The sequence below is a fragment of the Opisthocomus hoazin genome, chromosome 4 (genome assembly GCF_030867145.1).
Source record: "Opisthocomus hoazin isolate bOpiHoa1 chromosome 4, bOpiHoa1.hap1, whole genome shotgun sequence".
Lineage (NCBI taxonomy): Eukaryota > Metazoa > Chordata > Aves > Opisthocomiformes > Opisthocomidae > Opisthocomus > Opisthocomus hoazin.
This window is the reverse complement of record NC_134417.1, coordinates 93,593,786-93,614,752: the sequence shown is the minus strand read 5'-3', so window position 1 is coordinate 93,614,752 and position 20,967 is coordinate 93,593,786. Positions and strand designations below refer to the sequence as shown.

General features: G+C 55.4%; 2 protein-coding genes across 2 annotated transcripts in view; one reads left to right on the top strand and one right to left on the bottom strand.

The window, feature by feature from the left end:
- The window catches only part of SETD2 (SET domain containing 2, histone lysine methyltransferase), an 81,323-nt gene extending 72,720 nt beyond the window's left edge, over positions 1-8,603 (top strand). The window contains exons 19-21 of the mRNA XM_075419961.1: positions 3,140-3,220; positions 3,317-3,418; positions 8,273-8,603. Of these exons, the coding sequence (XP_075276076.1) occupies positions 3,140-3,220; positions 3,317-3,418; positions 8,273-8,434 (345 nt within the window). The 3' untranslated portion in view covers positions 8,435-8,603. The remainder of the gene's footprint in view (positions 1-3,139; positions 3,221-3,316; positions 3,419-8,272) is intronic.
- Positions 8,604-12,049: 3,446 nt separating this feature from the next.
- Positions 12,050-17,219, bottom strand: LOC142361107 (uncharacterized). The gene is made up of 6 exons (XM_075417941.1): positions 17,053-17,219; positions 16,525-16,882; positions 15,194-15,296; positions 14,928-15,099; positions 14,699-14,844; positions 12,050-12,414 (listed from the first exon to the last, which is right to left on the bottom strand). Exons 1-6 carry the CDS (start codon positions 17,217-17,219, stop codon positions 12,107-12,109), a joined length of 1,254 nt encoding a protein of 417 aa, XP_075274056.1. The 3' UTR covers positions 12,050-12,106.
- Between the last annotated feature and the right edge of the window lie 3,748 nt (positions 17,220-20,967).

The following is a 20,967-nucleotide window of genomic DNA, read 5'->3' as shown; positions in this document are numbered from 1 at the left end:
CGCCCGAACCTCTCCCAAAAACCAGCGCCGGCGGAGAATTCCTGCTTTTTCCCTTTTTTAAGGCTCCGAGGAGGTCGCGGGGCTCCAAGGCAGAGCCTGTGGGGACGGGCGTCGAGCTGGCGGCGAAGGGAGGCCGCCGGTGCCGTTCCTTACGCCGTTAACGCCGGCAGCAAATTAAATCAGCCGGGTCTTGTGCTCTGTGGGGCGCATCCTCGGTGGAACAGCCCAGAAATTCCACAAAAATTCACTTTATCCTTCCGCGCTCGCCTACGGCTAGGGATGAGCTTCCGTAAATCTCGCCGGTGGGCTCCCAGGCATCCCCCAGCGCGGGTTTGGGATGATGAGTTCCCCGCCGAGGTGCCCGGCCGCGCCGGATCCATCCCGGCACATCGGCGTCGTGCCGGTAATGAGGCTTTAACACGCGTGAAATAAATCGGGAAAGGGGGGGAGCTTCCCTCGCTGCTCGCTTCCAGCTAAAGGTGAGACCCCTCCCGGCTGCCCCGGGAGCAGCTCGCAGCCTTTTTCCGGCTTTTTTTTTTTTTCCGAAGAAAATAAGAGCGAGGAGCGGTCGCTGCGCCTCGCGGAGGGCTCTGCTCCCAGCCCAGCAGCCTGGCTGGAGCGTGCCGGGAAGCGTGCCGGGACCGGGCTGGGGAGCGTGCTGGGAGCGGGATGGGAAGCGTGCCGGGACTGAGCTGGGAAGCTTACTGGGATCAGACTGGGAAGCGCTCTGGAATGGGCTGGGGAGTGTGCTGGTGTCAGGATGGGAAGCGTGCTGGGACCGGGCTGGGGAGTGTGCTGGGACTGGGCTGGGAAGCACTTCGGAATGAGGTGGGGGAGTGTGCTGGGATCAGGCCGGGAAGCACTCTGGAATGGGCTGGGAAGTGCTCTGGAATGGGCTGGGGAGCGTGCTGGGATCAGGCCGGGAAGCGTGCTGGAATGGGGCTGGGGAGTGTGCTGGGATCAGGCTGGGAAGCGTGCTGGGATGGGGCTGGGAAGTGCTCTGGAATGGGCTGGAAAGCATGCTGGGATCAGGCTAGGAAGCGCTCCGGAATGAGGTTGGGGAGTGTACTGGGATCAGACCGGGAAGCATGCTGGGACTGGGCTGGGGAGTGTGCTGGGATCAGATCGGGAAGCGCTCTGGAATGGGCTGGGAAGCTCTCTGGAATGGGCTGGGAAGCATGCTGGGATCAGGCCGGGAAGCACTCCGGAATGGGCTGGGAAGTGCTCTGGAATGGGCTGGGAAGCGTTCTGGGATCAGGCTGGGAAGCGTGCTGGAATGGGGCTGGGGAGTGTGCTGGGATCAGGCTGGGAAGCGTGCAGGGATGGGGCTGGGAAGTGCTCTGGAATGGGCTGGAAAGCATGCTGGGATCAGGCTAGGAAGCGCTCCGGAATGAGGTTGGGGAGTGTACTGGGATCAGACCGGGAAGCATGCTGGGACTGGGCTGGGGAGTGTGCTGGGATCAGACCGGGAAGCACTCTGGAATGGGCTGGGAAGCATGCTGGGATCAGGCTGGGAAGTGCTCCAGAATGGGGTTGGGGAGTGTGATGGGATCAGGCTGGGAAGCGTGCTGGGACCGGGCTGGGAAGCGTGCTGGGACTGGGCTGGGGAGTGTGCTGGGATCAGGCTGGGAAGGGTGCTGGGACCGGGCTGGGGAGTGTGCTGGGATGGGGCTGGGAAGCGCTCTGGAATGGGCTGGGAAGCGTGCTGGGATCAGGCTGGGAAGCGCTCCGGAATGGGGTTGGGAAGTGTACTGGGATCAGGATGGGAAGCACTCCGGAATGGGCTGGGGAGTGTGCTGGGATCAGGCTGGGAAGTGTGCTGGGATCAGGATGGGAAGCACTCCGGAATGGGCTGGGAAGCGCTCTGGAATGGGCTGGGAAGCATGCTGGGATCAGGCCGGGAAGCGCTCCGGAATGGGGTTGGGGAGTGTACTGGGATCAGGCCGGGAAGCGTGCTGGGATGGGGCTGGGAAGCGTGCTGGGACTGGGTTAGGGAGCACACCAGGACGGGGCTGGGAAGCGAGCCTGGGCTGGGGTGGGGAACATGCTGGTGTTGGGCTGGGAAGCGCACCGGGACTGGGCTGGGAAGCGTGCCAGGACTGCGGTGCGGAGCGTGCCAGGACCAGGCTGGGAAGTGTGCTGGGACCGGGCTGGGAAGCGCACTGGGACGGGGCTGGGAAGCGTTCTGGGATCAGGCTGGGAAGCGTGATGGTGGCAGGCTGGGAAGTCCACTGGCACCGGGCTGGGAAGCATGCTGGGACCAGGCTGGAAGTGCGCTGGGATCGGACTGGGAAGCACACTGGGATTGGGCTGGACAGCACACTGGGATCTGGCTGGGAAGCTCACTGGGACTGGGCTGGGAAGTGCACTGGGATCAGGCTGGGAATCTCACTGGGCTGGGAAGCTCACTGGCACCAGACTGGGAAGCACAGCAGGATCAGGCTGGGAAACACACCGGGATCGGGCTGGGAAGCTCACTGGGATTGGGCTGGGAATCTCACTGCGAAGCACACTGGGATTGGGCTGGGAAGCGCACTGGGATCAGGCTGGGCAACACACTGGGATCGGGATGGGAAGCTCACTGGCACCAGACTGGGAAGCTCACTGGGACTGGGCTGGGAAGCTCACTGGGATTGGGCTGGGAATCTCACTGCGAAGCACACTGGGATTGGGCTGGGAAGCGCACTGGGATCGGGCTGGGAAGCACACTGGGATTGGGCTGGGAAGCGCACTGGGATCAGGCTGCGAAGCACACTGGGATTGGGCTGGGAAGCGCACTGGGATCAGGCTGGGAAGTGCGCTGGGATCAGGCTGGGAAGTGCGCTGGGGCTGGGCTGGAAAGTGCACTGGGATTGGGCTGGGAAGCTCACTGGGACCAGACTGGGAAGCTCACTGGGACTGGGCTGGGAGACACACCGGGACTGGGAACAACTGGGAAGCTCAGCACACTGGGAAGCTCATGGGGACTGGACTGGGAATCGCGCCGGCACCGGGCTGGAAGCGGGCGCTGCCGGGCTGGCTGTGGGGCAGGGGTGGCACCAGGACCAGCGTCCCCGCGGGGGGCCGGGGGGGGGGTCCCCGCTCGCTCACCCGGCACCCCCAGGATCGGGCCCCACCCAACCCCATCCCCCCTCTCCAGTCTTCCAAGAAGCCCAAGACGGCGGAAGCGGACACCTCGAGCGAGCTGGCCAAGAAGAGCAAGGAGGTGTTCAGGAAGGAGGTGGGTGCCCCAGCGCCGGGTGGGGGGGACGCGGGGGGACGCGGGGGGACGCGGGGGGACGCGGGCAGCGCCGGACGCGGCTCCCCTCTCGCGCAGATGTCGCAGTTCATCGTGCAGTGCCTGAACCCCTACCGCAAACCCGACTGCAAGGCCGGGCGCATCACCACCACCGAGGACTTCAAGCACCTGGCGCGCAAGGTGAGAGCGCGGCGGCCGCGCGGTGACGTCACGGCGGCGGCGGGGACGCGACGGGGCGACGGCGGGAAGAGCCGGTCCCTGGGGAGAAACAGCCAAGATCAGGGGGGGAAAAGAGCCAAGATTGGGGGAATATTTGGGAATAATTGGAAATATTTGGGGAGAATAGCTGATATTTAGGGAATAATAGGAAATATTCGGGGAATAATAGGAAATATTTGGGGAATATAGGAAATATTTGGAAATAATAGCCAAGATTTGGAGCTAAAAGCCAAGATTTGGGGAGGGATAGGAAATATTTGGGAAATAATAGCCAATATTTGGGGAATATTTAGGGAATAATAGGAAATATTCGGGGAATAATAGGAAATATTTGGGGAATATAGGAAATATTTGGGAATAATAGCCAATATTTGGGGCTAAAAGCCAAGATTTGGGGAGGAATATTTGGAAATATTTGGGAAATAATAGCCGATATTTGGGGAATATTTAGGGAATAATACCAAAACATCGGAGAATGATAGCCAATATTTGAGGAAGAATAGGAAATATTTGGGGATAATAGCCAGTATTTGGGGAATAATAGAAAATATTTGGGGAATAATAACAAATATTTGGAGAATATAGGAAATATTTGGGAATAATAGCCAAGATTTGGGGCTAAAAGCCAAGATTTGGGGAGGGATAGGAAATATTTGGGAAATAATAGCTGATATTTGGGGAATATTTAGGGAATAATAGGAAATATTTGGGGAATAACAGGAAATATTTGGGGAATATAGGAAATATTTGGGAATAATAGCCAATATTTGGGGCTAAAAGCCAAGATTTGGGGAGGAATATTTGGAAATATTTGGGAAATAATAGCCGATATTTGGGGAATATTTAGGGAATAATACCAAAACATCGGAGAATGATAGCCAATATTTGAGGAAGAATAGGAAATATTTGGGGATAATAGTCACTATTTGGGGAATAATAGAAAATATTGGGGGAATAATAACAAATATTTGGAGAATATAGGAAATATTTGGGAATAATAGCCAAGATTTGGGGCTAAAAGCCAAGATTTGGGGAGGGATAGGAAATATTTGGGAAATAATAGCTGATATTTGGGGAATATTTAGGGAATAATAGGAAATATTTGGGGAATAACAGGAAATATTTGGGGAATATAGGAAATATTTGGGAATAATAGCCAAGATTTGGGGCTAAAAGCCAAGATTTGGGGAGGAATATTTGGAAATATTTGGGAAATAATAGCCGATATTTGGGGAATATTTAGGGAATAATACCAAAACATCGGAGAATGATAGCCAATATTTGAGGAAGAATAGGAAATATTTGGGGATAATAGTCACTATTTGGGGAATAATAGAAAATATTTGGGGAATAATAACAAATATTTGGAGAATATAGGAAATATTTGGGAATAATAGCCAAGATTTGGGGCTAAAAGCCAAGATTTGGGGAGGGATAGGAAATATTTGGGAAATAATAGCTGATATTTGGGGAATATTTAGGGAATAATAGGAAATATTCGGGGAATAACAGGAAATATTTGGGGAATATAGGAAATATTTGGGAATAATAGACAATATTTGGGGCTAAAAGCCAAGATTTGGGGAGGAATAGGAAATATTTGGGAAATAATACCCAATATTTGGGGAATATTTAGGGAATAATAGGAAATATTCGGGGAATAATAGGAAATATTTGGGGAATATAGGAAATATTTGGGAATAATAGCCAATATTTGGGGCTAAAAGCCAAGATTTGGGGAGGAATATTTGGAAATATTTGGGAAATAATAGCCGATATTTGGGGAATATTTAGGGAATAATACCAAAACATCGGAGAATGATAGCCAATATTTGAGGAAGAATAGGAAATATTTGGGGATAATAGTCACTATTTGGGGAATAATAGAAAATATTGGGGGAATAATAACAAATATTTGGAGAATATAGGAAATATTTGGGAATAATAGCCCAGATTTGGGGAATATTTGGGAATCGTTGGGAATATTTGGAGAATGAGAGCCAATATTTAGGGAATAATTGGAAATATTTGGGGAGAATAGTCGATATTTAGGGAATAATAGGAAATATTTGGGGAATATTTGGGAATAATAGCCAATATTTGGGGCTAAAAGCCAAGATTTGGGGAGGAATATTTGGAAATATTTGGGAAATAATAGCCGATATTTGGGGAATATTTAGGGAATAATACCAAAACATCGGAGAATGATAGCCAATATTTGAGGAAGAATAGGAAATATTTGGGGATAATAGTCACTATTTGGGGAATAATAGAAAATATTGGGGGAATAATAACAAATATTTGGAGAATATAGGAAATATTTGGGAATAATAGCCAAGATTTGGGGCTAAAAGCCAAGATTTGGGGAGGGATAGGAAATATTTGGGAAATAATAGCTGATATTTGGGGAATATTTAGGGAATAACAGGAAATATTTGGGGAATAACAGGAAATATTTGGGGAATATAGGAAATATTTGGGAATAATAGCCAATATTTGGGGCTAAAAGCCAAGATTTGGGGAGGAATATTTGGAAATATTTGGGAAATAATAGCCGATATTTGGGGAATATTTAGGGAATAATACCAAAACATCGGAGAATGATAGCCAATATTTGGGTATAATAGGAAATATTAGGGGATAATAGCCACTATTTGGGGAATAATAGAAAATATTTGGTGAATAATAACAAATATTTGGAGAATATAGGAAATATTTGGGAATAATAGCCAACATTTGGAGCTAAAAGCCAAGATTTGGGGAGGAATATTTGGAAATATTTGGGAAATAATAGCCGATATTTGGGGAATATTTAGGGAATAATAGGAAATATTCGGGGAATAATAGGAAATATTTGGGGAATATAGGAAATATTTGGGAATAATAGCCAATATTTGGGGCTAAAAGCCAAGATTTGGGGAGGAATATTTGGAAATATTTGGGAAATAATAGCCGATATTTGGGGAATATTTAGGGAATAATACCAAAACATCGGAGAATGATAGCCAATATTTGAGGAAGAATAGGAAATATTTGGGGATAATAGCCAGTATTTGGGGAATAATAGAAAATATTTGGGGAATAATAACAAATATTTGGAGAATATAGGAAATATTTGGGAATAATAGCCAAGATTTGGGGCTAAAAGCCAAGATTTGGGGAATATTTGGGAATCGTTGGAAGTATTTGGAGAATGAGAGCCAATATTTAGGGAATAATTGGAAATATTTGGGGAGAATAGCCGATACTTACGGAATAATAGGAAATATTTGGGGATAATAGGAAATATTTGGAGATAATAGCCAATATTTGGGGAATATTTATTGAATAATAGCCAAAATTCAGGGAATAATAGGACATACTTGGAGATAAAAGCCAATATTTGGGCAATATTTGGGGAGAATAGCCAGTATTTGGGGAATAACAGGAAATATTTGGGGAATCGTAGCTGAAGTTTGGGGAATAATGGAAAATATTTGGGGAATCATAGCTGATATCCGGCAAGTAATAGCCAATATTTGGGGAATAATTGGGAATAATAGCCAATATTAGGAGAATGATAGCAAATATTTCTGAAGTATTTGAGAATAATAGCCATTATTTGGGGAATGATAGCCAATATTTGGAGAATAACAGGATAATAGGAAATATTTGGGGAATAATAGCAAATATTTGGAGAATATAGGAAATATTTGGGAATAATAGCCAAGATTTGGGGAATATTTGGGAATTATTGGAAATATTTGGAGAATGAGAGCCAATATTTAGGGAATAATTGGAAATATTTGGGAGAATAGCCGATATTTAGGGAATAATAGGAAATATTCGGGGAATAGTAGGAAATATTTGGGGAATATAGGAAATATTTGGGAATAATAGCCAATATTTGGGGCTAAAAGCCAAGATTTGGGGAGGAATAGGAAATATTTGGAGAATAATAGCCGATATTTGGAGAATATTTGGGAATAATAGCTATTTTGGGGGGAATAATAGAAAATATTTGGAGATAATAGCAATGTTTGGGGAATAATAGGAAATATTTGGAGAATGATAGCAAATATTTAGGGAATAATAGGAAATATTCAGGGGATAATAGCCAATATTTGGAGAATATAGGAAATATTTGGGGATAATTGCCGATATTTGGGGATTAAAGCCAAGATTTGGGGAGTAAAATGAAATATTTGGGGAATAATAGCCAATATTTGGAGAATATTTGGGAATAATAGCCATTATTTGCGGAATAATAGCCAGTATTTGGGGATAATAGCAAATATTTGGGGACAGTAGCCAATATTTGGGGAATAACAGGAAATATTTCGTGATAATAGCCAAAATTAGGGGAATAATAGCCAATATTTGGAGAATGATAGCCAATATTTGGGGGATAATAGGAAATATTTGGAGATCATAGCCAATATTTGGGGAATATTTGGGAATAATAACCAATATTTGGGAAATAATAGGAAGTATTTGGGTGTAATAGCCATTATTTGGAAATAATAGCAAATATTTCGGGATAATAGCCACTATTTGGGGAATATTTGGGGAATAATAGCCAATATTTGGAGAATGATAGCCAATATTTGGGGAATAATAGTAAATACTTGGAGAATGATAGCCAATATTTGGGGAATAATAGCAAATATTGGGGGAATATTGAGGCAACAATAGAAATATTTGGGAATATTTATTGAATAATAGCAAATATTTCGGGAATAAGAGCAGAATAGCTGGGGGAGTCCCCCCGACTTGGGTTCTTGGGAATATCGGGAATGACGGTGGGCGTGCTGGGCCCCCCCCTCTGCCCCGCAGCTGACTCACGGCGTCATGAACAAGGAGCTGAAGTACTGCAAGAACCCGGAGGACCTGGAGTGCAACGAGAACGTGAAGCACAAGACGAAGGAGTACATCAAGAAATACATGCAGAAATTCGGGGCCATCTACAAACCCAAAGAGGACACGGACCTGGAGTAACCCCCGCCACCTCCTCCACCATCTCCACCACTGCCTCCACCATCTCCACCACCGCCACCACCATCTCCACCATGTCCACCACATCTCCACCACCTCCTCCACCATCTCCGCCACCGCCTCCACTGTCTCTACCACATACTCCACTGTCTCCACCATCTCCACTACCACCTCCACCATCTCCATCACCCCCTCCACCATCTCAACCACTGCCTCCACTGTCTCCACCACGTCTTCCACCATCTCCACCACTGTCTCCACCATGTCCTCCACCATCTCCACCATCTCCACCACCTCCTCCACCATCTCCACCACGTCCTCCACCATCTCCACCACGTCCTCCACCATCTCCACCATCTCCACCACCTCCTCCACCATCTCCACCACGTCCTCCACCATCTCCACCACGTCCTCCATCATCTCCACCGCATCCATCACGATCTCCACTGTGTCCATCACCATCTCCACCACGTCCTCCACTGTCTCCACCACGTCCTCCACCGTCTCCACCATCTCCACCACCTCCTCCACCATCTCCACCATGTCCATCACCATCTCCACCGTGTCCACCGCCATCTCCATCATCTCTACCACATCCACCACCACCTCCACCTCCTCCTCCACCTCCTCCCCGTCGATACCGGACGCAGCCAAACCTCGGAACACCCGATTCTGCCGGAATCCGCTCTTTTAAACCAACCAACCTGTGAATTTATTATTTTATTTTATTTTTAAGGAAAAAAAAAAAAACAACAAAAAATAAATAAGGAAAATAAACTTGGTTTCCTACGGCGTGAGGCGGTTTGTGCTGCCGGGCCGACGCGGACGACGAGCCGGGCTTCGCCGGCCCCCCGACCCCGGCGGCGCTGTCGGGCGCCCCGCGCGTCACCGCGCTCTGTATTATATTTTAACGTATATGTGAATATATTGATAATTTTTTCGGTTTGGTTTTTTTGATTTTTTTTTTTTTGTTTGTTTCTCTTCGCTGTTAGCCCAGGACGTGCCGACACCGCGGGAACACTTTGTAAGGATCGTTTCGGGGTTCTGATTTTTTGGTGGTTTTTGGTTGTTTCGTTGGGTTTTTTTTCCACCCCCCCTCGGTTTTTGTTTCCGGTTCTGCGAGGTTTCATCTTGTTTCCATGTAAATATTGCGGAGCGGGGCCGCCCCCGGATTTCTGGCAGGGCCCCGCGCTATGTTGATAAGATTGATTTTACTGCTTAAATCATTTTACTTTATCCAATTTTTACGGAACTTTTTATGTAAAAAAAAAAAAAAAAAAATTTTAAAAAATAAAAATAAAAAGAAAAAATGACAAAAAAAATGGACCCCGGCCCAGGTTTGGCACGGCTGGGGGAGGGGGGATTGGGCCTGGGGACATCTGTGGTCCGTCCCCTCGGTCGGGGACCCCCCGTCACCCTCAGCGTCGCCCCGAGCCCCGTGGCGGGGAGCGGGACGGGGTTTTGGGGTGACCCAGCTCAGGGCAGGAGTTGCATTTTGGGGTTAAACCGGCTCTTTTCTGGCACACAGTGTCCCCCGGTGCCACCCGCCTTGGGGTCTTTGGAGGTGTCCTCCTCCGCCCCACAGCCACCCGTCCCCCTGTTGTCCTTATGGGGATGGGTGTGGGACATGCGGGGACACACGGACACCTGGAGACATGCGTGTGTGGTGGGGGGGGACACATGGACACCTGGGGACAGATGTCCCAGTGACGTGCTTGTGGGGACACACGGACACCCAAGGACATATGTTCTGGTGACGTGCTTGTGGGGACACACAGACACCTGAGTCACACGTCCTGGTGACACACGCTTGGGGACATGGTTGCCCATGGACATCTGAGGAGACACGTCCCAATGACGCGCTTGTGGGGACACACGGACACCCGAGGGGACACGTCCTGGGGACACACAGACACCTGAGTCACATGTTCTGGGGACACATGCTTGGGGACGTGGTTGCCCATGGACACTTGAGGACACATGTCCCAATGATGCACTCATGGGGACACACGGACATCCAAGGGGACACATCCCAGGCACACATGGACACCCAAGGTCACACATCTTGGGGACACATGGACACCTGAGTCACACGTCGTGGTGACACACGCTTGGGGACATGGATGCCCATGGACATGTGAGTACACATATCCCAATGACACGCTTGTGGGGACACACGGACACTCAAGGACACACGTCCTGGGGACACACGCTTGGGGACATGGATGCCCATGGACACGTGAGGAGGCACATCCCAATGACGCACTAGTGGGGACACACGGCCATCTGAGGGGACACACGGACACTGATGTCACACGTCCTGGTGGCAGCTGGCCACCTGAGGTCACACGTCCCGGTGATGGGTGCTTGCAGGGACACACGGACACCCGAGGAGACACATGGACACCCAAGGACACACGTGCTGGGGACACACAGACACCTGAGTCACATGTCCTGGGGACACACGCTTGGGGATGTGGTTGCCCATGGACACTTGAGGACACATGTCCCAATGATGCACTCATGGGGACACACGGACATCCAAGGGGACACATCCCAGGCACACATGGACACCCAAGGTCACACGTCTTGGGGACACATGGACACCTGAGTCACACGTCGTGGTGACACACGCTTGGGGACATGGATGTCCATGGACACGGGAGGACACACGTCCCAATGACGCGCTTGTGGGGACACACGGACACCCGAGGACACACGTCCTGGTAACACACGCTTGGGGACATGGATGACCAAGGACACATGGACACCCGAGGGGACACATGGACACCTGAGTCACACGTCGTGGTGACACACGCTTGGGGACATGGATGTCCATGGACATGTGAGTACACATATCCCAATGATGCACTTGGGGGGACACACGGACACCCAAGGACACATGTCCTGGTGACACACTCTTGGGGACATGGATGCCCATGGACACGTGAGGAGGCACATCCCAACGACGCGCTAGTGGGGACACACGGCCATCTGAGGGCACACACGGACACTGATGTCACATGTCCTGGTGGCAGGTGGCCACCTGAGGTGACACGTCCCGGCGATGGGCGCTTGCAGGGACACATGGACACCCGAGGGGACACATGAACACCTGAGTCACATGTCCTGGTGACACACGCTTGGGGACGTGGTTGCCCATGGACACTTGAGGACACATGTCCCAATGATGCACTCATGGGGACACACGGACATCCAAGGGGACACATCCCAGGCACACATGGACACCCAAGGTCACACGTCTTGTGGACATATGGACACCTGAGTCACACGTCGTGGTGACACACTCTTGGGGACATGGATGCCCATGGACATGTGAGTACACATATCCCAATGACACGCTTGTGGGGACACACGGCCATCTGAGGGCACACACGGACACTGATGTCACACGTCCTGGTGGCAGGTGGCCACCCGAGGTGACACATCCCGGCGACGCGCACTCGCGGGGACACACGGACACCCCAGCACGCCCATCACACAAGTGACACCGTTTAATCCAGCCACCGGCCGCGTCCCCGAGCCTCCTGCCCTCTGTCACCGTCCCCGCGCCGCGGCCACCCAACCCACCCCCACCCAAAAAAAGTACAAAACCCACTTAAAAAATTTAAAAAAAAAGGGCTGGAAAACGCGGGGTGCCCCAAGGGTGGGGGGTCAGACGGCGGCGGTGGCGGCGTCCCCCGGTCCCGCCAAGCGCCGGGCGTCGTCGTGGCGGCCAATGGCGGCCAAGGCCTGGCAGAGGGTCTCCAGCGTGGCCCCCTCGGCGCCGGCCCAGGCGCTGAGCAGGGCACGAGCGGGCGCTCGGCCGCGGCCGAAGGCGTCGATGGCGTCGGGGCCGAAACCCAGGTGGGCGGCCAGGCTGCGCCAGTCCCCCCCGGGCCCCCCACTCTCCAGCAGCCGCTCCAGCTCCTCCTGCCGCTGCGCTGGCACCGTGCTCAGCACGTGGCCCTCGGGCCGGGGGGCTGCGGGGAGACCGGGCATCGTTGGCACCCCAGATCGGCATATGGGTGCTCCCCGATCCTATTTGGGTGATCCCTGGGGCATGGGTGCTCCCCAACTCCCATTTGGGTGCTCCTCAGCTCCATCCAGGTGCTTCCCAAACCCCATGTGGGTGCTCCTCAGCTCCATCCAGGTGCTCCCCAACCCCACTTGGGAGATCCCTGGGCCATGAGTGCCCCCAACCCCATCCAGGTGCTCCCCAACCCTATTTGGGTGATCCCTGGGGCATGGGTGCTCCCCAACTCCCATTTGGGTGCTCCTCAGCTCCATCCAGGTGCTTCCCAAACCCCATGTGGGTGCTCCTCAGCTCCATCCAGGTGCTCCCCAACCTCACTTGGGAGATCCCTGGCCCATGGGTGCCCCCAACCCCATCCAGGTGCTCCCCAACCCTATTTGGGTGAACCCTGGGACATGGGTGCTCCCCAACTCCCATTTGGGTGCTCCTCAGCTCCATCCAGGTGCTCCCCAACCCCACTTGGGAGATCCCTGGGCCATGAGTGCCCCCAACCCCATCCAGGTGCTCCCCAACCCTATTTGGGTAATCCCTGGGACATGGGTGCTCCCCAACTCCCATTTGGGTGCTCCTCAGCTCCATCCAGGTGCTTCCCAAACCCCACATGGGTGCTCATCAGCTCCATCCAGGTGCTCCTCAACCCCACTTGGGAGATCCCTGGGCCATGGGTGCCCCCAACCCCATCCAGGTGCTCCCCAACCCTATTTGGGTGATCCCTGGGACATGGGTGCTCCCCAACTCCCATTTGGGTGCTCCTCAGCTCCATCCAGGTGCTTCCCCAACCCCACTTGGGAGATCCCTGGGGCATGGGTGCTCCCCAACCCTATTTGGGTGATCCCTGGGGCATGGGTACTCCCCAACTCCCATTTGGGTGCTCCTCAGCTCCATCCAGGTGCTCTCCAATCCCCATTTGGGTGCTCCCCAAACCCCATGCAGGTGCTCCCCAACCCCATTCGGGTGATTCCAAGGGCATGGGTGCTCCCCAGCCCCATTTGAGTGCTCCCCAACCTTGTTCAGGTGCTCCCCCAACCCCATGTGGGTGCTCTCCAGCCCCATGCAGGTGCTCCCTCACTCCATCCAGATGCTTCTCCAACCCGATTTGGGAGATCCCTGACCCCATTTGGGTGCTTCCCAACCCCATTTAGGTGATCCCTGGGACATGGGTGCTCCCCAACCCCATGCTGGTGCTCCCCAACCCCATTTGGGTGCTTCCTGACCCCATTTGGGTGCTCCCCGACTCCCATTTGGGTGCTCCCCAAGCCCCATGCAGGTGCTCCCCAGCCCCGTTTGGGTGATTCCCAGGGCATAGGTGCTCCCCAGTCCCATTTGGGAGATTCCTGACCCCATATGGGTGCTCCCCAACCCCATTTGGGTGCTCCCCAACCCCATCCAGGTGCTCCCCAACCCCCATTTGGGTGCTCCCCAACCCCATTTAGGTGCTCCCCGACCCCATTTGGGTGCTCCATGACCGCATTCATCTATGTCCCCGACCACATTTGGGAGATCCCTGACCCCATTTGGGTGCTCCCTGGGGTATGGGTGCTCCCCAACCCGATGCAGGTGCTCCCCAACTCCATTGAGGTGATTTCCAGGGCATGGGTGTTCTCCAACCCCCATTTGGGTGCTCCCCAACCCCACCTGGGTGAACCCCAAGTTAGGGATGCTCCTCAACCCCTCTGGATGCTCCCTGGATTGTGGGTGCACCCCAAAACCGTATGGTTGCTCCACAGGCCATGGTGACACCCCAACCCATGTAGGTGCTCCCTGGGGTGCAGGTTCACCCCAAACCCATCTGGGTGCTCCATAGGCCATGGTGGCCCCCCCCAAACCCATATGAGTGCTTCTTGGGCCCTGGGGACACCCCAAAGCCATGTGGGTGCTTCACAGGCCATGGTAGAACCCCGAACCCATCTGGGTGCTCCCTGGACCACAGTGACAACCCAACCCATGTGGATACTCCCTGGACCACTGGGACACCCCAAACCCATCTGGGTGCTCCCTGGACCATGGTGGCACCCCAACCTATGTAGGTTCTCCCTGTGGTGCAGGTTCACCCCAAACCTAGCTGGGTGTTCCCCAGGCCACGGGGACACCCCAATCCAACTGGGTGCTCTCTGGAGGACCCCAACCCCATGCAGATGCCATCAGGGGACAAACACCCCCCCATCCCAGACCCCCACCCTGCGCTGGGTGCCCCCCCCCCCCAAGCCCCGCCGCCATGGGTGGGTGCTCACCCTTGCCGAGCTGCTGGGTCTCCTGCAGGCTGTGGGTGTCGAGGAAGACCCCGCTGTCACTGTGCAGCTTCTCCCCCTCGGGTGACGTCCCCGCGTCCCCTGCCCTCGCCTTGGCCAGCTGCCGCTTCTGCCTGCACGTGTGGCAGCTGCCCGCCGTGGGGGGTCACCGGGGTGGGGGACGGACACCCACCCCGCCGTGTCCCCCCGCTTCAGCCCCCCCCAGACCCACCACTTGAAGGCCACGTAGGCGAGGAGTCCCACCACCACGGCGGCCAGGAGCGAGCAGTAGACAGGGATGATGTCCCTGCCGCCGGCCTCGGGCGACGGTGCCACCGACTCGGGGGTGATGGACGAGGGGACCCCCGTCCCCGGCTCCTCCTCCGCGTGCTCCAGCTCCTCGCCTGCGGGGATGAAGCCCACCCCCCCCCCAGAAGTCAGGGGTGCTCCCCACCCACAGCCCTGCCTCAGTTTCCCCTTGCTGGGGGGGGGACTCACCATGGGCGCAGGGTGGGCAGTGGGTGACGGCGTGGTCGCAGGGCTCGGTGACGCCGAAGCTGGGGGGACAGGGGGGGCAGCAGCCCCCACCCCAACCCGGCGCCTGCGGGCATGGAGGGGGGGGGCCCTGCCTCAGTTTCCCCTCGACGCTGCCCTCGGGGGGGGACCAGGAACCCCAATGCCCCCCCCAACCCCTGCTGTGTCCCCACACCCCACGGCAGGGGCTGGTTTGGGGTCCCGGAGCCCCCCGCGGTCCCGCTCTGGGGGTGGGGGGTGGGGGGGGGTGATGGGGGCGGCGGGGGGAGACATGGGTGGGGCGCAGGGGGTCCTCGGTCCCGGCGGGGTGGGTGCCGGGGGGGGGGGCGGGGGGGGGGGGGTCCATGAAATAGGGTGGGATGAAAGAGCAATGGATAGGTGGGGAAAAAAAAATAACAACAGAAAAAAAAGAAAAGAAATCAAATAATTGAAAAATCAAGATAAAAAGAGCAAAAGTAGAGAATAACCTCGACAATAAAAATCAACATGAAATGCGTTGACATGAAATGAAAAGAAATGGAACGAAATAAGATGAAATAAGACGAAATGAAGTGAAATAAAGTGAAAAAATATTAAATAAAACAAAACAAAATAAAACAAAACAAAATAAAAAAAACAAAATAAAACAAAACAGAACAAAACAAAATAAAATAAAATAAAATAAAATAAAATAAAATAAAATAAAATAAAACAAAATAAAACGAAAGAAGGGAAGGGAAGGGAAGGGAAGGGAAGGGAAGGAAAGGAAAGGAAAGGAAAGGAAAGGAAAGGAAAGGAAAGGAAAGGAAAGGAAAGGAAAGGAAAGGAAAGGAAAGGAAAGGAAAGGAAAGGAAAGGAAAGGAAAAAAGAAAAGAAAAAAAGAAAAAGAAAAAAAAGAAAAAGAAAAGAAAAGAAAAGAAAAGAAAAGAAAAGAAAAGAAAAGAAAAGAAAAGAAAAGAAAAGAAAAGAAAAGAAAAGAAAAAAGAAAAGAAAAGAAAAAGAAAAAAGAGAAAAGAGAAAAGAAAAAAGAAAAGAAAAAGAAAATCCCAAACCAAAACAGAACAAACCAAGATCAAAAGAAACCAAACCAAACCAAAGTAAAATAAAATAAAATAAAGTAAAATAAGAGAAACCAAAGCGCAGCACAGCCAGGAGCGAGGTGACCCGGGGGTCCCCGGGAGAGGGGGCGGCCCGGGGGGTCCCGGGGCGGCAGCGGGGAGCCCCGTCCTGGTCCCGGTCCTGTCCCCATCCCAGTCCCATCCCAGTCCCCTCTCGGTCCCACCCCGGCCCCGGTCCCGTCCCGTCCCCGCCCGCACCGGGCCGAGCAGCAGCAGCGGCAGCGCCAGGACCCGCAGCAGCCCCCGACCCCGCCGCATCGCGGAGCCCCGGGCCGGGCCCCGAGCCCCGAGCCGAACCGCTCCGATCCGCTCCGGCCCGCTCCGACTCGCTTCGGCTCCGCTCGGCTCCGCTCGGCTGCGCTGGTGGGCGTGGCTCCCCCGGGCTGGGCAGGGCGGGGCGCCCCGCCATTGCTGCCAGCGGCCTGGCCCCGCCCCTCCCTGCTCGGCCGGGCTCGGGTTCGCTTCGGGCTGGGCTCGGCTCCGGGGACGCCGGTTCGGGTCCCGCTCCGGGTCAGGGAGGTGGGCGCTGGTTCGGCTGGGAGCGGACTGGTCCAAACTGGGACAGGGGGTACCGGGGGCACCGTGCCCCCCCTCTCCGCCCCCCCTCCGTGGCCTCGGTGCCCCGCGGGCAAAAGTGCTTGGAAATGGGAAAAGCAGATCTATTGGCCCTGGTATGAGGGGGTGCAGCACGTCCCCACCCGTGTCCCCAGCCCCAACAGGTCACACCAGGGCTGGGGGGGGCCCGAGTAGTTGCCCGGGTGGAGCTTGGTGAGCTGGACCATGGGGAACAGGGCTGGAGATGGGTCCATCACTCTTTGGAACCTTGTGGAGCAGGACTGGAGATGGTCCATCACCCTGAGAACCATGGGGAGCAGGACCGGAGATGGCTCCATCACCCCAGAGAACCATGGGGAGCAGGACTGGACCCAGGAACCACGGGGGAACAGGACTGGAGATGGGTCCATCACCCCTGAGAACCATGGGGAGCAGGACCGGAGATGGCTCCATCACCCCAGAGAACCATGGGGAGCAGGACTGGACCCAGGAACCACGGGGGAACAGGACTGGAGTTGGGTCCATCACCCCTGAGAACCACGGGGAGCAGGACCAAAGCTGGGTCCATCACCTGTGGGTGCCACAGGAGCAGGACCAGAGGTGACGATGCCTCAGGGAGCCCCAGATGTGCCAGGGAGCCCCTCCAAATGTTCAAGAAGCCATCCAGATGTGGCAGAGCCTCCCCCCAGTCTGCCAGGAAGACTTCAAGGTGTGCCGGGGAGCCAGCCAGATGTGCCCAGATCCCATCCAGATGTGCCAGAGAGCCCCCAGATGGGGGGTGGCCACAGCACCCCTCCTGATGTGGCGGGGATGACCCCCAGATGTGCCCAGCCACCCCCGGATGTGCCGCAGATCCGCCTGTGTGAGCTGGCGATCCCCCCAGATGTTTTAAAGCACGCCCAGATGTGCCCGGGAGCCCCCAGATGAGCCACAGCACCCCCCAGATGTGCTGGAGGCCCCCTCAGATGGTTCTGGGAGCCCCCCAGATGTGTGAGAGACACCACCAGATGAGCTTGAAGCCCCCCAAGAAGTGCCAGAGGGCCACCAGATGTTCCCAGTGATCCCCAGATGTGCCTGAGATCCATCCAGATGTTCCTGGGACCACTCTGGTTGTGCCATAGCATCCCCCAGATGTTCCCCCCACCCCCATTATTCCATAGCCTCCCCCAGATGCACCTGGGACCTCCCCCAGATGTGCCTGAGATCCACCCATATGAGCTAGAGATCTCCCCAGATGTGTGAACCCCCCCCAGATGTTCCAGGGACCCCTCCTCCAAAGCGTCAGAGCCCCCACAGATGGGCGCGGGAGCCCCCAGATGTGCCCGAGCACCCCTCCAAAGAAGCCAGAACACCCCCAGAGATGCCTGGGACCCCCCCCCCCCCCCGATTTTTCTGGACCCCCCCCAGATGTGTGAGCACCCATCAGAGGTGCCTGGGACCAAATCCAGATGTTCCCAGGACCAGCTCCAGATGTTCCCAGGACCCTCCAGCTGTGCCAGAGCACCCCGGCTGTGCTGGGACCCCCCCCAAGATGTCCCAAGGCCCCCCCAGATGTGCCCGGGACCCTCCCAGATGTGCCTGAGCACCCCAGATGTTCCCCCCCTCCCCAAAATTCAAAGGCCAAGCGGCAATGGGGTGCCACATCCCCACACTGGGGGGGTCACCCCCTCCCCCCCTTCTCCCTGACCCCTCTGGGACCGTGGGGTCCTTCAGGACGGGGGGGGGCAGGGCCGCCCCCCATTTTGGGCGGGTGGGGAGCTGAGGGGGGGGGAAGGTCTCCCCGCGTGCCTCAGTTTCCCTTGCCACGACCAGCTGGGGTGGGACAGGAGGACCCCCCCCCCCCCCCCCCCCAGGATGGGTCCCCATGGGAGCAGGGGATGAGGGGTCCCAGGGGTCACCCCCCCACCCCCCCCAGCAGGAACCATCCGGCAGCAATTCCCTCCGGGATGTGACACCCCGCTGGGACAAAAGGGTGACAAGGGGGGGGGGGGACACAATCACCCGGGTCACACCCGGCCACCGAGGCCACATCAAAGGTGACCGGAGCCACCATCCTCCCCCTCCGGCTCCCCGGGGGGGCTTTGTAGGGCCCCCTTTTATTGGGGCTGATTTGCATTTGCAACCAGCAGCCGGGGTTTTATGGGGGGGGGGGGGGGGGGGGGACGGACACACACAGCCCATAGGGGGCCGGCTTGGAGAACCCCCCCCCCCAATCCCCTTAACTCTGCCCAGGCGGGGGGGGAGGCATGCCCCCCCCCCCAATGGGGCATCTTGGGTGAAAATGGGGTTTGGAGGGGATGGGGGGGGGGGGGGGGTTTGAGGCCACCTCTGCCCCACGGAGCAGCCTTGAAGTATGATTTTTTTTGGGGGGGGTCTCAGCCCAATCCCAGCTAATCGGGGGGGGGGGGGGGCTGGGGGGACAAGGAGCATCCCCCCCCCGGTAAAGATGGATTTGGGGGGGGGGGGGCTGAAATGTCCCATCGAGTGGGCGTATGGGGCACCTCTGCCCCATGGAACAGCCTCGAAGAGTGATTTTTTTTTTCGGGGGGGGCGTCTTAAAAGCCTTAAGTGGGGCTGGGGGCTTGGGGGGACAGGGAGCATCGCCCCCCCCCCCCCTCCCCCGGGCATCCTGGGCGTGAGTGGCTGAAAACACCCCGGGGGGAGACGTGTGATGCCCCATCCCTGCATATTGGCCCCCCCCCCAGCACCCCAGGTCCTGGCAGGATTTAGGGGGGCTGCTTTTTTTTGGGGGGGGCACCTACCCCGGCTGCTTCCTGGGGCCAGTTGGGGGGGGCAAAGTCTGGGGGTGTCGAGGAGGAGCTGGAAGGACAAGTGCGGGGGAAGGGGCTGCGGGGGGGGGGAGGAATCTGGCGGGGTGGGGGGAGGATGGGGAGATGCTGGGGGGGAAGATGAAGGGTGCTGAGGAGGACGATGGGAGATACTGGGAGGGATACTGGGAGGGTGCTGGAGGGATGATGGGGGAGCTGCTGGGAGGAAGGTGGGGGGTACTCAGAATGATACTGGGAGGATTCTGGGGTGGGAGAGGGGGGATAATGGGAGGGAGGATGGGGAGATACTGGGATGGATACTGGGAAGATGCTGGGGGGATGCTGGGGGGGGAAGATGAAGGGAGATGCTGGGAGGAAGGATGGGGAGATGCTGGGGGGGAAGGTGGCAGGTGACAAGGACACTGGGAATAGGGGGACTGGGACTGGGACACTGGGAACAAAGCCACTGGGAACAAAGACACTGGGAACAAGGACACCAGGGACTGGGGCACTGGGAAAAGGGACACCTAGGACTGGGACAGGGACATATGGGACACGGACACTGAGAACAAGGACACTGGGAACAAGGACACCAGGGACAGGAACACCTGGAACAGGGACATCTGGGACTGGGACACCTGAGACAGGGACATACGGGGACAGGGACACTGGGATCAAGGTCACTGGGAACAGGGACACTGGGAACAGGGACACTGGGAACAAGGACACCAGGCACAGGGACACTGGGAACAGGGGCACTGGGACTGGGACATTTGGAACAGGGACACTGGGAACAACAACACTGGGAACAAGGACACGGGGACAGGGACACTGGGAACAAGGTCACTGGGAACAGGGACACTGGGACTGGGACCTATGGGATTGGGAAAGCGGGGGAGTGGGACAGCAGGGTCACTTTGGACAGGGATACTGGGAACAGGGGCAAGTGGGACTGGGACACCTGGGGGAGGGACATGTGGGACTGGGATATGTGGGACAGGGACACCAGAGTCGCCATGGGACTGGGACACCTGGGATAGGGACAGAAGGGACTGGGACAGCGGGACACTTGGGACTGGGACCTATGGGAATGGGAAACCTGGGACTGGGACACCTGTGTCACCTGGGATGGGGACACTGGGAAAAGGGACACTTGGGACCGGGATCCCTGGGATAGGGATGACTGGGACGCTGGGAACTGGGCCAGCTGGGCCAGCATGGGGACAGCGGCCGGTGACGGAGCCCCGCGCCCCTGGGGGGACGAGGGGGGACAGCTGAGACCCCACGCGCTCGTGACACGTGGGTCTACAGATGCTGA